Source organism: Sminthopsis crassicaudata, chromosome 1 (genome assembly GCF_048593235.1).
Source record: "Sminthopsis crassicaudata isolate SCR6 chromosome 1, ASM4859323v1, whole genome shotgun sequence".
Classification (NCBI taxonomy): Eukaryota; Metazoa; Chordata; class Mammalia; order Dasyuromorphia; family Dasyuridae; genus Sminthopsis; species Sminthopsis crassicaudata.
The window spans coordinates 33,250,824-33,266,078 of NC_133617.1; the positions used below are offsets into that span (position 1 = coordinate 33,250,824).

General features: G+C 39.9%; 1 protein-coding gene across 2 annotated transcripts in view; it reads left to right on the forward strand.

Annotated features, from left to right (window-relative positions):
* KNTC1 (kinetochore associated 1) overlaps positions 1 to 15,255 on the forward strand; it is an 88,150-nt gene that overhangs the window by 48,786 nt on the left and 24,109 nt on the right. For both annotated transcript variants that reach the window (XM_074298486.1, XM_074298492.1), the window contains 8 exons: positions 2,842 to 2,980; positions 3,130 to 3,186; positions 4,294 to 4,457; positions 5,736 to 5,840; positions 6,528 to 6,656; positions 9,175 to 9,291; positions 10,314 to 10,423; positions 12,287 to 12,497. In XM_074298486.1, coding sequence (XP_074154587.1) covers positions 2,842 to 2,980; positions 3,130 to 3,186; positions 4,294 to 4,457; positions 5,736 to 5,840; positions 6,528 to 6,656; positions 9,175 to 9,291; positions 10,314 to 10,423; positions 12,287 to 12,497 — 1,032 coding nt within the window. The remainder of the gene's footprint in view (positions 1 to 2,841; positions 2,981 to 3,129; positions 3,187 to 4,293; positions 4,458 to 5,735; positions 5,841 to 6,527; positions 6,657 to 9,174; positions 9,292 to 10,313; positions 10,424 to 12,286; positions 12,498 to 15,255) is intronic.

The following is a 15,255-nucleotide window of genomic DNA, read 5'->3' on the forward strand; positions in this document are numbered from 1 at the left end:
ACATTACAAACTGGCCCCTATTTTAAAAGTTTGAGGACCACTGAATTGAATAGATAAACCCATCGAATAATCTTTAATGGGTCATTGTCATCTCATTAAGAAGTCTTCTGTAGAATACCTCAGAATTCTGGGTTTGGCTCTTAGCTATTTAATATTTTTACTTACAAGTTATCATATTTGGAGATGGTACCACACTGAGAGGCAGAGTTCAGATGGATAACAGAGCCATGTTCAAAAATAGGAAGTATTTGAGCATATCTAATAAGATGAAACTCTGTAGTAATAAAAGTAATCTTTTGTACTTTATACTGTTTATACTCTTATATTTTATTTTTTATGCTCTTATACTTTAAGCCAGCAACTCCCACATAATGAAGGTATGGCTAGTCAGTGCTTTATCTGAAGATCTTAGTGGACTATGAACCTTCTATGAGTGGACAGACTCAGAGAAACCCAGATAGCTAAGGTAGCCATTAAGAGAGGCATAGAGTGTAATACCAGGGAGGCGAGATCCCTTCCGGAGTTTTATGTCCAGTTCTTGGGCCATGATTTAGGAAGGCCATTGGTAAGCTAGAGGCCAAATGGAACGGGCAAAGGCTTAGAGATTGTGCCATGAAGATCAATGGAAGGAACTGGGGATTTTTGTTCATTCTGAAAAAGGAAAGACCCAAAGTGGTCGTGATGCTTTCTTAAGTCTTTGGAGGGTTTTCATGAGGAAGATGAGACTTAGATTGCTTGGCCACAAAAAGCAAACCAGGACCAGAAGGTGGGAGTTGCCAAGAGGCAGCTTTGGTTCTTGATGTAAAGGAAATTTTTCTTGGCAGCTGCTGGGGAAGGGATAGGTGTGTCCACACAACCACCTGCTGCCTCCTCTTCATCCCACTGGGTTGGATTAGATGAGTTCTGAAGTCTCTTCCAATTTCTGGAAGCTGATTCCCTGGATAAAAAGGTCAGGACTTTACTCCGGTTTTTGAAGCCAGATCTTACAAGGTTGGATTGAAGTTGAACAGTTTATCTATTTAAATAGTCATTTTGTTCAAATTTAGAATCTAGGTTAGATTACAGACTGATATTAGTTCTTAGCCCAGTGATGGCCCAGCCATAGCAGCAGAGATGGTCCTGCTGACTGGCCTTTATGTCACAGGCTCCACATACACATTGAGAAAGGCCATTCCAGCATCCCTCATTGTTGCCCCTTTGACTTATTGCTTGGGCTTCGTATCCCAGGGTCTGGAAGTTCCGTCTCTCATGTTGCACTCCACCTGGGCCCCCTTCTCCTGCTCTCTCCCCCAGAGTGCACCAGAGAGCTTCTGAGCTGCTTGACGCAGATGAGCAGCGTAGGAGCCAGTCCCAACACTCCAACAGCCCAGTGCCTCTCAGTCTCAGGCCTTGGGGGTGGCTGGCAGCATGCTGGCTCAGACTCCCTTAGATGTGGGGGCTCCTAGGCTGGTCCTGGCCTCTGCCTTTAGCTCTTCCTTGTCTACTCTTCCTTGTTTTCTCTTATCTACTCAGTTTTTCTCTCCTCTTCTCCCTGAACATCGTGCACTCTCTGCAGAACTTTCCTTCCATATGCTAATTTTCTGCCACAGCCAGGTCATTTTCTATCCTCTCCAGCACATTTGAGAGACACCCTGAAGCTATTTCCTAAAATTCTTGAATAGAATAATAATTCTGTTATTATAGAAATAAGGGACAATAAAATAGGGAAATAAGTAGCAGCTGTGTGTCCCCATCACTTTAGAGGCCCAGCTGTTCCTTCTTGGAATCTTATTAGGGATCTGGGTATTTTGGCCAATCTGTCTACAATGATTATTTATCCTGGCTTTCTTCCATCCCCCAATGTTAGTATGTAGGGAGGAAGCAAGCAAGCATTTATTAACTGCCTACTACGTGGCAGGCATTTTACAGATGTCTCATTTGATCCTTGCCACAACTCTGGGAGGTAGTGGTTATTATTAGCTCTATTTTATAGGTGAGGAAATTGAGGCAGGCAGAAGACTTACTTGGGGTTACATAGCTAGTGAACTGGGAGACTGGGTTTGAATTCTGGTTTTCCTGACTTCAGTCCTAAAGGATCTACTGTACCCCTGGTACTTCTACTTGTGGCTTTAATAAATGTGATTAACCAAGGCTTGCAGCTCATAAAGCAACTTGTACTGAGGAAGTTCATTTGAGAAATTCACTGCTTCTTCTCTCCTGTTTGTGAACCCAAATACATGTTAATTTTCATGTTCTTGAGCAAAGTGAACTCTCCCTTCCTGAGAGTTAAGGAGAGCCAGAACATGTCTTTTGTTTTAATGTGTTTTTAATAGATTACAGTGCCAGATTTCCTTAAATTGCAGTGGCTGCAAATTCATTTAACTTCATTATATTCTAGATCTAAATTGTGCAGTCTCTACATTTTATAGGTGAGGAAACTGAGGTCCAGGAAAGACTCATAGGCAAAATTTGAACTCAAGAGCTTAACAATGCAATCTACTTACATATTCCACATATTCCACACTCATCCTTGTCTTATGTTCTCTGCCTCTCTCCCTTCTGGGCTCAGAAGACAGCTGCCCTTCCCTTCACCTTCACCCAGTTTTTCACAGGCTTTAATTTTTGCTTTCCTGCTTCACTTTTCCCTAATTTAGAATAAGAATTGACATCATATTATAGATTATATGATTATCATTTTGACATAAGAGATTGTTCTTATCAAGACTTAACAATTATTTGTTCTCTCAGAAAAATCAAGTTCTTTACGTTGGTATGATCAATGTCGGTTTCTTTGAGAGCAGTTGGAGATTGTGTGTGACCTATTTTATTTGTGTTTTTTGCTCCCTATCATTTGGTATTTAGAATTCCTTTGGAGCTGATAGAGATCCCTATGAAGAGTGGATTTATAATGACTTCTTCAGTGAGGATGGAATTGTTCTCGAATTGCACTTAGTGCTGCCAGTTATCTATGAGTTGACTTCATCTCTTATACGTGGATCTGGTAACTTTCACTTATATCAATTTTTTTTTTAATACTTTATGTTTTTTTAAAAACTATGAAGTATTGCTTTGTAATATAGTATCTAAATAATCCACATTGTTTTTTTTTTTCTCCTGATAATCACTCTAATTAATATTCTCTTTTTGTAGGAGGCAAAAGATATCCTTTGGACTCTACCAGTTTGCCATATTGCTCATTTAATAAAGGTATCTGAAAGTCAAAAATTTGTAACTTAGGTTAATATTCCTTTTTTTTGTAGCAAATTTAAATGAAATCTTAATTAATTTACTTAATTTAAAGTAATTTAAGATTACTTTCTTCATTATCATGTTTGTTTTTCCAGGGGCTTTTTATTATTCAATCACATAAAAAAAATTGTATGAGTCAAGTAACACATTTAAATTTCATTTCAAAGGAAAGAGATATCTGATTGGTGACCCTCAGTCAACTGAAATAATTGTCATAGATCAATTCTTTAGTTAACAAAGTACCATGAAAGTGCTTCATTATGCCACATTTAATGATGATGCGGTTCAGATTTTCCTTACATACATGTCAGTCTATCAAAGATCTTTAATGCAGATATTGTTTTCCCTCAAGCAATATGAGTGTAAATTCTAGTGCAGTGGTCCTCAAATTTTTTAAATAGAGAGCCAGTTCACTGTCCCTCAGACTGTGGGAGGCCGGACTGTATTAAAAACAAAAGTTCACACTCTGTCTCTGTCCCTCAGCCCATTTGCCATAACCCGGTGGGCTGCATAAACATCCTCAGCAGGGCCACAGTTTGAGAACCCCTGCTCTCGTGATTCTCTAAAACTCTTAAGTAAAGGGTGGGTGTCATCTGTATCGGGGGGAGATCCTGATGAGGTGCACCAATTAAATCTTAGATTCAGCTCTGTCACAGTGAAGGAAATTACCACCAAAGTCTGATTCTAATACCACATGGAGTCCGTGAATACTTTGCCAGCACTTGTTAACTGAGATTCAATGAAGCTTTCCCTCAGTCCTCACTAATAGCCAGCTTATTTAAATTTGTAGAATCTCGTTGCTCTCAAGATTGACCTCAGGATGATGATCTTTTGGGCCATTGCAATGCATAAAGACTATATAGTAAATTCTGGAGGTTTGTGTACTTTCTCTGGTAGAGAGGGAGCCTTAAAATGTTGAAGTAATAAAATAGGCAATAAATACCTTTAAAACTGCTGCTAACAATTTGATCTGCATTTCCCTAGCATTGATTTTTTTAATTTTAATTTTATTTTGTGGAGGAAAGTGGGTATTTTTGATCCATCAAATTATTTGTCATTTCCCAGGAGAGAATCTTCTCATACCGATCATCAACCCTATCTCTGCAATGCTTCAGAGCCTGCAAGAATCCAGCCAATGGGAGCTGGCTCTGAAATTTATAGTAGGTTCCTTTGGCATCTGCCTTCAGCATGGAATGTCGAACTGCATGAATATCTCCTTGAGTGAGAAGGTAATGGCCATGGGCATGGATAGGTGTTGTGAACAGAGCTGGAATTGGATTCAAGAAGACCTGAATTCAAATTCAGTTTCTGCCACATCCTGGCTAGGTGACCTTGAATAATCACTTAAATTCTCAGTGACCCTGAGACTCTCTAAGATTGTCACTGGCAGGAAAGGTGCCAATCCTTCTGTGTACTGGTAGGAGAAGTTCCTTATGGAGAGTTCCCTCCAGTTCTTGAAATCTAGGCCTAGTCTCCCCAAGGGAACAAAAATAAGATCTATTGAAGGGAGGAATTTGGATATGTTGTTTAATTAGCCTGGGCTCCAAGATGAGAGAATTCAACATTTTTTCTAATTCTTAGCTGTGGCCTAAATTCCCATTATAGTTTCCCTAGTTGATGACTTAATTAAAATGTTCAGAGACCTAGCAGTTCTGAAGGACAAATTGTAATTGTTCCCTTGGCCGAGGATTTGCTTTATCAGATGGCATTATCAATAAATAGCCTGTGTCTTTGGATAAGTGTTTATTAAGTGCCTACTGTGTGCTGAGCTTCTTTAGGTATTGAGTGTAATTCAAAGATAAAAATGACCCTTGAAAAGGGGGTCAAGGGTCAAGACTCCTTCCTTCTGGAATAATAGGTGAAACATTAGATTCGGAATTTGGAAGAATTGAATTCTAATCCTGCCTCTGATATTAGCTGGGTGACCCTGGGCAAATCATTAAATCTCATATGAACTTTTGTTTACTTACTTGTAAACTGGAAATATTGATGGCACTACCCTACATGGTCAAATGAGGTAAAGTACATATAGTGCTTTCTGAATCCTTGTTAATTAATCAAGTGACAACATTGGGTGGCACCTTGCGGGAGGTCTTCTAGATTGGAGCCAGTGTCCTGAAGGGGTAGAAATGATAAATTCTAGATGATAATAATAATAATCGCTCCCCTTTCAGAGCCCTTGACTGAGCTCTTTGTATGCTATTTCTCTTAGAGTAATTGATCAACAAGCATTTTTCAAATGTGGGTTGTTAAGGGATTTTAATTCAGAGCATAAAAGAGGATCCTTTGGAAGCAGTAGGGACTTAATAAATCCTGATGATGGATTCAAAGAATGACTTTCATTCTTCTGATTGAATTACTTAAAGTGCTGGAATATTACTATGTGGTATTCCAGTTTCTTCAGTCTTCAGAAGAGCAAGTTCTGTGAAGACACCCAGTTATAAAAACATAACATTTAAGATTGATCTCTTCTCACTATACTAATAACTCTGAATATTTTCTTAAAGTTGTATGAAGAGAAACTGTTAATCAATACAAAAAGTATTGTCGTGAGCCTGAAAGAAAAATCCACGTCCTTGATCAGAAAAAATGCTGCAGCCTTATTACACAAAGTGAGTATTTTGGGTAGGAATCCTTCCTTTGAAGCTTGTCATGGTTATACCTCTCCAGGCAGTTCTGTGACTTCTGGACTTTAAAGCATTTATCTTTAAGTCATTTTGTTACAAACATAGCATCATGGATAGAAGCTTATCTTAGAGCCAGGAAATGGGTTCAAATCTCATCCCTGACTCATGATGGCTGGGTGACCCTGGATAGGCCTCTCTTTTACAACCATAGCTTAAGGATGGACAAGAGGTCAGCGGCATTTTCCTCACTGCAGTGTCTCCGAGATCTCAGCACCTACCTCAGTCCTGGTCCAATTCCTCTGTTGCAGCCAAATGTTTCTTTAAACTCTGGCTAATAGAACTTTCTGATTGGCTTGGATAGACACTCTTGAGTGTGATCTAGTGGAAAAAAGCCTCAGGTTGGATTATTAAAGGTCCCGAGTTTAGGAAAGATGAGGTCTATTCCTTCAGGGAGTTGAGTTGAGTGTATAGTTCTTCTTAACTTCCAGCAAGTGATTGAAAATGTTGGAATAAGCAAATGGAAGCCATAACTGCAAGTGAGGATGAAGGACCCCTCTCCCTTGTGTTCAGTCTCTTAGCCAAGACATAGTTGGATTAGTAACTAATAGACTCTTAGGAGTTTGCATGTTTTAATGGGAAGATTTTGCTGATTTTGATTCTTTATTCCTATAGGTATTTAATTGTCGTCTGGTGGATCTTCATCTGGCTTTAGGTTATTGCACTCTTTTACCTAAGAAAGATGTCTTTGAAATTATTTGGAAAATCATTGATACCACATGGCAAAATTACAACAAGATTTTGGTATGACTAAGAAAAGAGCTCCTTTGTTTCATTCACGTTTCAGTCCATAAGTGTTTGAAGCTTGTGCTCTTGACCTCTGGTGCTAAGGGAGGTGAAGTGGATAAAAACTAAATAATTAGGGAGAGGGGCTCTAGCACCTGGGGGCTGCAGGAAGTTATCTGGGAGGTGTCTTGAGGACACCGAAGGGGAGCTGACCTATCTAGGTGCATTCCAAACATGGAGAAGGAGGAGGAGGATGTACAAAGGCAAAGATGGGGAAGATGGGCCTCATCTGAGAAACGCCCAGAAGGCTTTCTTCATTGACCTCTCACCTGCTGGGAGAGGGCACAGAGAGGTCACGAGGGGCAAAGCCCTCCAAAAGCTTACCTCTGGGGTCCCTAGTTTAGCCCAGAGGCAAATCACTCCAGCTGAGTGGGAAGGAGAGACAGTTAGATGGGTGCTCCAGGTCCCTTTGGCTGCTGTGCGGATGGAGGGAAGATGAGAACAGCTGGGGGGCCATGAAGGGCTCCCCCACAAGACGAGATGCTGCTTCTGCTGGTCAAAAAACAAGACACCCTGTTAGGCAATCTTGAGGGAATTCCTCCTCTCTGACTGCACGAGTCAGAGAAAGGAGCCGAGGCCGTGTTATGGCGGCCTCCCCAGCCCGATCAGCCTTCCCCCTGCAGGCTCGTGTACGATTAACTGAGAGTAGTGAGGGTGGAGCGCAGAGGTCCGTGGGAGAGGTCTGGTGGAGGAAGATGAGCTGCTGGCTAAGGGGTCCTCCAGGCCCCTCTGCTCTAAGTCCATGATTCCTTGGGCTTCCCTTGGTGTGATTAAGGCTTTCCACGTTCCAACCAGTATTAGCAGCGCCGACCCTAAAGTCAATGAAGGGGATCCACTGGTTTTCTTTAGAAAAGCAGAGCCATGTTCTTAGAAGGAATTCTAGACATTTGTGGGAGCCTTTGATGATGACATGGTTTAGCCCCGCAGTAGTAGTATTGTGCCTGCGCTTGAGTGTTCAGCCTATGAGGGCACTCATATGGGAATGGGAGGTGGAGGCGAATGAGGGACTAAGGAAGGGAACCTAGGAGGCCAGAGGGAGGTGGTGCTCCCAAGATAAAGAGGAACAGGCTTGAGGGAGAAGGTTCTTAAGGAGTTCTGTGTGGGACGTGCCAAGTTTGAGATGTCTGCAGGATGTTGTCCAATAGGTGGTGTAGCAGGATTGTAGCTGTCACTAGTAGAATCCTGAGAGACAAGGCTTCAGGATTATTAGTCAGCTTATTAATTAGGCTAGCCAGTAATCAATAAATTAATGATCAGTGGGTTCTTTTGGTCACCTAAGGTACCAAAGGAGAATCTGAAAGACCTTCAATTTGGGGTCTACCACAACTCCATACTAATAGGTGGGCATTAATGAGGAGGTGAGCTAAAGTCTTCAGCTCTTTCTTCTGAGAACAGTTTGATTGTGAGACTCAGTAGCCTCAGAGCACCTGGGCAGGGAAATATCTCCATCCTCACCTCTCTGGCTAGCTTTCTTCATGAGCTGGATAGTCCTAAACTCTTAATGGAGGGAATCAAAATCAAGGAGACATTTTGGGGGATGAGAGTAAACAAAAAATAAGGGTCCCTGCTCATGTAGATTCCTTGGGGCTAGAAAACTACTCAATTATAACTTTTAGAAACTAATCTTTTCAGCAGTGGGGTCTGAACAAAAATAAGAGGAAGTAATATTTAGTTCCTATTAAGAAATAGTCATAATAACTAGCCAATAATTCTATTTAGCTATTAATATAATAGTGTAGTACTAATTTTTCTCAGAGCTTAAGAGAAATCAAGGCTGGAAATATAGATTTGGGTGTCATCTGTTTAGGGTTCGTAATTAAACCCATGGGAAATGTGCATAACCTTGGGGAATATTCACTCTTAGGGGTGTGATATGAATAATGAACCAGCCATGGAGGGTGAGGGAGGGGATCAAACTGGCAAGAGGAGAATCTGGAGATGCAGGGGGGGAGAGATGGGAGGGGGGGGAGGAAGAGAGGGAAGTGTGTGTTAGAAGTCCAGAGAGGGCCCTGTATCTGGGAGGAGAGGGTTTCCGATTGAGGGGCTGTGAAGACTGAGAAAAGCTTATCCAGTCTGGAAATCAAGAATTTAGAGAAGCTTTGGAGAAGGCAGTTTCATTGGAATGATGATGTCAGAAGCTTGATTTCAAAGGGCTTCATTTCTTAATTGCATCAGGAAGTGCAGGTAGCCATTGGAGACAACTTTTTCTAGAGTCTAGAAGGGGAAGTATAGCATAAAAGTCCCCTTGCATTTTATTTCATTTACAGTACCATTTGTTTAGGGCTCCCTCTCTGTGTCCTTAGTACTGAACACAGTGCTGACACAGAGTAAGTGTAGGATAGGTGTTCAGTAATTGATAAATGGATTTGGGAACCTTTACATGACAAGAAGTTTTGTTACTGTGGGGAGACTTTTATTTATCAATTTGTGAAAATTTTCATTTTCCAATCCAATTTTGTCCTATTTTTGTGTTTAGGCTGTATCCCAGGTGGGAGCTCAACTAGCTTTTCTCTATAAGGAACCAGAAAAAAGGCTGAAGTTCCAGGAATTAATCACAGATGCCCAGTGGGGACTTCGCCTCGGAAAACTCGGTGTAAGCATTTGACTCACCTATTTAGTTTGGGAAATAGCCTTCCTTTCTTAGGTTAGGAATGTGGAGGGGAGAGTCCTGTGGCCACATGGAGAATGAATAGCAGGGGCCTACTCCGGGCTCTGAATCCCAATTGAATTTACACAGTATAAGTCAGGGGTTCTCAAACTACGGCCCATGGGCCAGATGCGGCCCGGTGAAGATGTTTATGGTTATGGCAAATGGGCTGAGGGGCGGAGACAGAATGTGAGTTTTTGGTTTTACTATTGTCCGGCCCTCCAACAGTCTAAGGGAAAGTGAACTGTCCCCCTATTTAAAAAGTTTTAGGACCACTGGTATAAATGCTTGATGTGAAGATATTTAATTTTGTTGGGCAAATAAATAACGAACTTTTTATGAATTCATCCAGGGAAGAATGAACAGGAGATCTGGAGCCAGAGGTCCTGGGTTAGAATTTAGGCTACCAATTAACTATTTGTGTGACCTCAGGCATGTCTCTTAACTTTCCAGTCTCAGTTTTTCCATCTGTAAGATGAAAGATTTGGACAGTGCAGTATCTAAGGTCCCTTTTAGCTGACTTCTATTCTAAGGCCTCCTGACCCAAGTATGTTCCAATGAACGGTCTCTTGTGTTGACTTTCAGCTCTAGAATTATTTCTTTGGCCTCCTTTGTAACCAGGGTAAATGTTCTAGATCTGTTTTTGACCAGCCTTGCCTAGCTTCTCTGAGCCCCACGTGGTACAACCATTATGTTTTGAGACCACATTTTGCTTGTAGCTTATAGTATTGTGGCTCTTAAGGATGTCGTAAGCTGCTGCTCTACATATTTTGACTCAGGAAAAGTGGTGGGGAAATAGAATTTGAGGAATTTTATCAGAGAATTCTGGTTTTGCTTTACAAAAGTACAAAAACTGTATATGTGTGTGTGTGGTTACTGCAAGTCCCATGCTTGTATTTATGAATTCTCAGGCATTCTCTTTATTATTATTATTATTTTTTGTGATATCTTTTTGCTTTTTATCTTAGATTTCTTTTCAACCAGTGTTCAGGGAGCCTTCACTAAGAAAGAAAGAACTCTTGAGCACATTGGTAAAGAATACAGGTGTGGACACAGCTCTTATTCTGGAATACTGCAGGTAATTACAGTTAGACCTTAGAACATTATATTAGCAGCACAGCTAGCTAGAATAAAAATAATAATACCCATGTGACTCATAAGAGTGTCTTCCCATACTCTTGACTCTTGAGATTAATTTATTATTATACAGAGAAAACCCAAACCTGTCTCAATTACTTCCTCTTCTTCATTCTGGATGAGTAGGAGAGGCCATAGGACATAGATGAACAACTCTTTGCAGTGAAAATATGGGATGCGAGAAATTGAAAATTTTCTTTTGACATACTAGGAGAGTCTAAGTGAGTGTCATGTTCTTTCTTTGGCTCTCGCTTTTTCCCATGTGCTCTTCTGACAAGGAAAGTGTTTATATAGCAGGCCACTATTCTGATCAATGGGCCTTTATTGTGGTGCCTTGTAAGTTCCAGTCAATGGAAGTGCCAGCAATTTTAGCTACTGTTACGTGTGAAGAGTATATTAGTTTGCAGGTCAAACCTGTAGATTTTCCTCGTTTCTCAGAGCTCTGCATTCAGAGCATTCAGTAGGAGTCTTGTTAATGCAGAACACTGTTCTCAAAATAAGCTGACTGTAGAAATGTCAAATCTTTTTTAAGATTCTATCTGAGATCTGCCTCATGAGAGTATAGAGCAAACATTCCTTCCTATAAACTTTGCAGTGAAGAGTTGTCTCTATATTCTGCCTTTTTGCCTCCGGTAATTCAACTAAATTCAGATACCCTTTCAAAGGAGGGAGAATATAGTTCACTCAAAAATATGTCCTTTCAGAACCCTTTATTTTTATTGAATTTATTTTTTAAATTTTATACAATATCTTTAATAACTCTCTGGGCCAGTCCTCTAGGATTTGTGATGTACATGATCATGCCCAGTTTGTGTTCCAAAAGCTCAACAGTCTCATAACCCAGTGTGCGTGCACATTGTATGATTGTATTTAACATTGTGGGAACTTACATACAAATTCTTCTTTTTCTTTTCTACCTCCTTTAAAATTTATACATTTAAACAAATAAGAGAGACAGAGGTCAAGGTGCAGAAGAAAAATAGCTTATACCAAAAGCCAATTCCCATTTTTACAGTAGATTTTAACTAAGGATCTTTCATACAAATTTCTTCAAAAGTGTGGATTTTGGCAATATTCACATTGCACAAGAGGTGACTGGAGAACATGGAATATCACCAGGGAGAAATTAAGAAGAGGCTTGGGAATCAATAACAATTTCAGTAATACATGGTCTTATCCCACCAGCTTCCTGGATAGCATCTGATAAGGAATTTTTGGAACTTATTATATAGCCAGATGACAGTAGTACATGGTACCACCACAAACCAATACTTAATCTGAAGTGTCATGAAATTCAGGACTGGAACACTTCCAAATCTACTGGAGAGGATTGCTGGCAGAGCCCTTCTTAATCATTAGATTTAAAAGCTGTCAGTCATCATTCCCTGGAGCATATTTCATTTTTTCAATTTTATGGGTGAAACATTACCAGAGATTTAAGGCATAGTAATATTATTGTTATTATTTACATTAACCTAATAGCTGCTTTCATAAATGCAATTTGTTTTGTAACAACATCTCTAGGTGGGCCAGAAAAGAATGACTCTGTTGTCTTACTTGAGGACTAGACTAAGAAGTTTGTTGAAACTCATGATTATGTTGACTTCAGTCAATTTTTCAGTCACGGTGACTCATTAGACCCTCTACTAGGTCTTAGAAGGGTGTAGTCTTTTCTTGGTCAGTGGAGTACCTCACCAATACAGGTTGTAGGTCCTTGAGTCCTAATGTTGTCAGATCTTAATCCAGACACTGGACAAAGGAAACCTAGATTTGTCCATTGATCTTAATTTTTCCCTCCCTAAAGCATGTATGATTTGGACAGTGATGTCGCTCTTCAGCTTTTCATCGAAACCCTGATTCTCCACCATAATCATACTGACCACTGTGAGGAAGACAGCGCTGTATATTCTCTGAAACAGTCCCACTCTAAAGTTCTGGCCAAAGCCCTCGAGATGGTGCCTTTGCTGAAAAGCACGAGGAATTTGGTTGTGAGTCTCAGTGGCATCCTATACAAGGTAGGTTGGTCATTTCATCAGGGGTCCTATCATTTTTATTTTATTTCTTTGGCTCACACTAGCATGATAAGAGGACTGATTGATAGCTTAATATATTTTGCCACAGACACATTTTTTCTCTTTCACTGTAGTAGAAAAATTATGTAAGCATTGGGCTTTGTAATTATATTAATTTTTTTAAAATTCTGTTCTTTCAAGTTTCAAACCACTAACATTTAAAAATTTTTATTGATGTTTTTCGGTTTTTACACCAATGATTTCCTGATTCCCTTCCAAGAGATTTCACCCTTGTAACAAAGAAAAGCTTTTGTGCAAAACTCAGTGATTTTTTTCAAACTTTAAACCCTTATTTTATGTAGTAATTGGTCATTTCATTTCATCTGATCTGAGCTGCCTTTTTTTCTTGTCATTATCATTTCATTCTTGTTTTCATTGTTATATATTCTATTGATTCTGTTTTCTTTGCATTGAAATAGTTCTTATGGGTCCTCATATGTTTCTGTGAATTCTTTGTACTTGTTTCTTGTTATTGTTACAATTTTGTTATTGTGCACTAATGTTTTATTACATTTATATCATTTTATTTTTCATATTTGTATATCATTTGTTCAGCCCTTCCTCAACAGATTTCCCTCAGAATACTTTGTTTCTACCTTCCTTGCTATCACAGAAAGTATTGCTATGATTATTTTGGTATATTTGGGACCTTTCTGTCTAATTACTGGTTTTTTAGAAAGACATGATGCTAGGCATTGTGCTGAGTCCTGGGATACAAAAAAAGGCAAAGACAAAATCAGCCCCTGCCCTTAGGAAACTTACATTCGAATGGAAGAAGTATTATGCTAAATTAAAGGGATATACAAGTTGAAGGAAGGTAATCCTAGAGACAAAGATTCAAGTGGTTTAGGGAGGACCAGCCTGTGCAAAGAATGTCATGTGCAGGTAACAGCACTGGGCCACTATGGATGTATCCCAGAGGGCATTGAGAGAAGTGTGGATAAGACAATTGGAAAGGTCCAGCAATTGGAAAATGATGGAAAGGACAATTGGTGAAAAGGACTTGATATGTGGTCCTGGAAAGCATAGGGAGCCATTGAACAAGGAAATGACACAAATTGATCTTCATCTTAGGAAAATCACTTTGGCAGCTGGGGGATGGATAGAGTGGGGAGATCCTGAGCAGATAGGCCAATCTGCAGCTACTGCAGTAGTTCAGGCGTAAGGGGGGAAAGGCCAGCAGCAGGGATGGCAGCATGAGGAGACTGGAGGGGATGTATATGGGAGTCGTGGAAGCGGAAACAAGGTGGATAACAGTTTGGATATGGAGGTTGCATGAGAAGGGAGAGTCAGGAGCGACACAAGCTAAGCAAGCCTTAAAGGAACCCAGAGAGGTACTTAAACATGGGAGTTGTGGACTCTATTGGTAGACACTGCTAGGAGTCAACCCGCAGAAGATCAGCTACTTAGCTTTTTATGGGGTATTTGCTCCTATACTCAGGGGTCCACATGGTGGCAGTAGAGAGGAAGCAAATTAGCTCTTAGCAGCTGCTTCCCTTTTCTCTCCTAGAGATGTACCTTACTGAAGTAACTCTCGAGCCACTATGTACCATCTCATTCTGATCTTAAAAAGAGTAATGAGCACCTTTCTGAGAATCATATTTTCAGGTCCCAAATTTCTACCTTTGCTACTTCCAAGAAATGGTCATTTTTCATTTTCTTCTAAATTTCTCATAATAAATGGAAGAAATCAAATATTCTTAACTAAGAATCTCACATAATTATTAGATTTGAAGCACAGATATTAAATCCTTTCTCAAATTTTTGGTTTTCTGAAAACATTTTTTAAAAGGCAAAAATAAAACAGATGATGGAAATAGTGTTGGAGAAGCTGCAGAAGGCAGGGAGAAGTGCTAATGCACTATTGGAGATAGTATGAATTGGTCCAACTAGTCAGGAAATCAGTTTGGAATTTAAGTATGGAATGCTATTTCTATTAGTGTCACAACAGTGAACACTCATTCCTTTGACCCAGAAATTAATGGGTATATACCTTAAGGTGGTCAAGAACAGAAAGCAAAGTCTCATGCCTGGGTGTTTTTTTGTAGTAGCAAAAAAACAAGAAATAAGAGAGTGACCCTTAAACAGGGCATGGTGAATAATTTGTCATGGTAAGTGAATGCAATGTTAGCACCATAAGAAAAGACATTCAGCAGCTCTCTGAACAAGAACCGTAGGAAGACTCCTCTGAACTGATGCACAGTGAGGTAAGCCATTTCTAGAAAAGTTTTAATAATTTCAGCAAAAAATGAAGACAATAGTTTGCAATTATAATAATCCTGGTTGCCCCAGAAGGCAAGGAAAAGTACCTCCATCCCTTTGTTGTAGAGATAGAGGACATTAGGTGCAAATGTTGCTTGTACTGGTCAGATGAGATTGCCAGTTGCTTACTTGTTTTTCTGTGTTACAGCAGTAAAGATAATTGGGTAGGTATGTTTGAGTGTATCTTGAAATAATGGTAACAAAAAACCAAAAGGCACTTTTTAAAAGGGTATTTTCCATCTCCAGTTACTGTTTAATATTCAGATTGTGTTCTAATAATGTGGATTTTAAAAATAAGGAAAACTGGATACTTATTCTTTGATTGAGGGAAACTAGGTGGCACAGAAGATAGAACACTGGACATGTCAGAAAGACTTATCTTCCTGAGTTCCAATCTGGGCTCAGATACTTCCTAGCTGTGTGACCCTGGGCGAGTCAC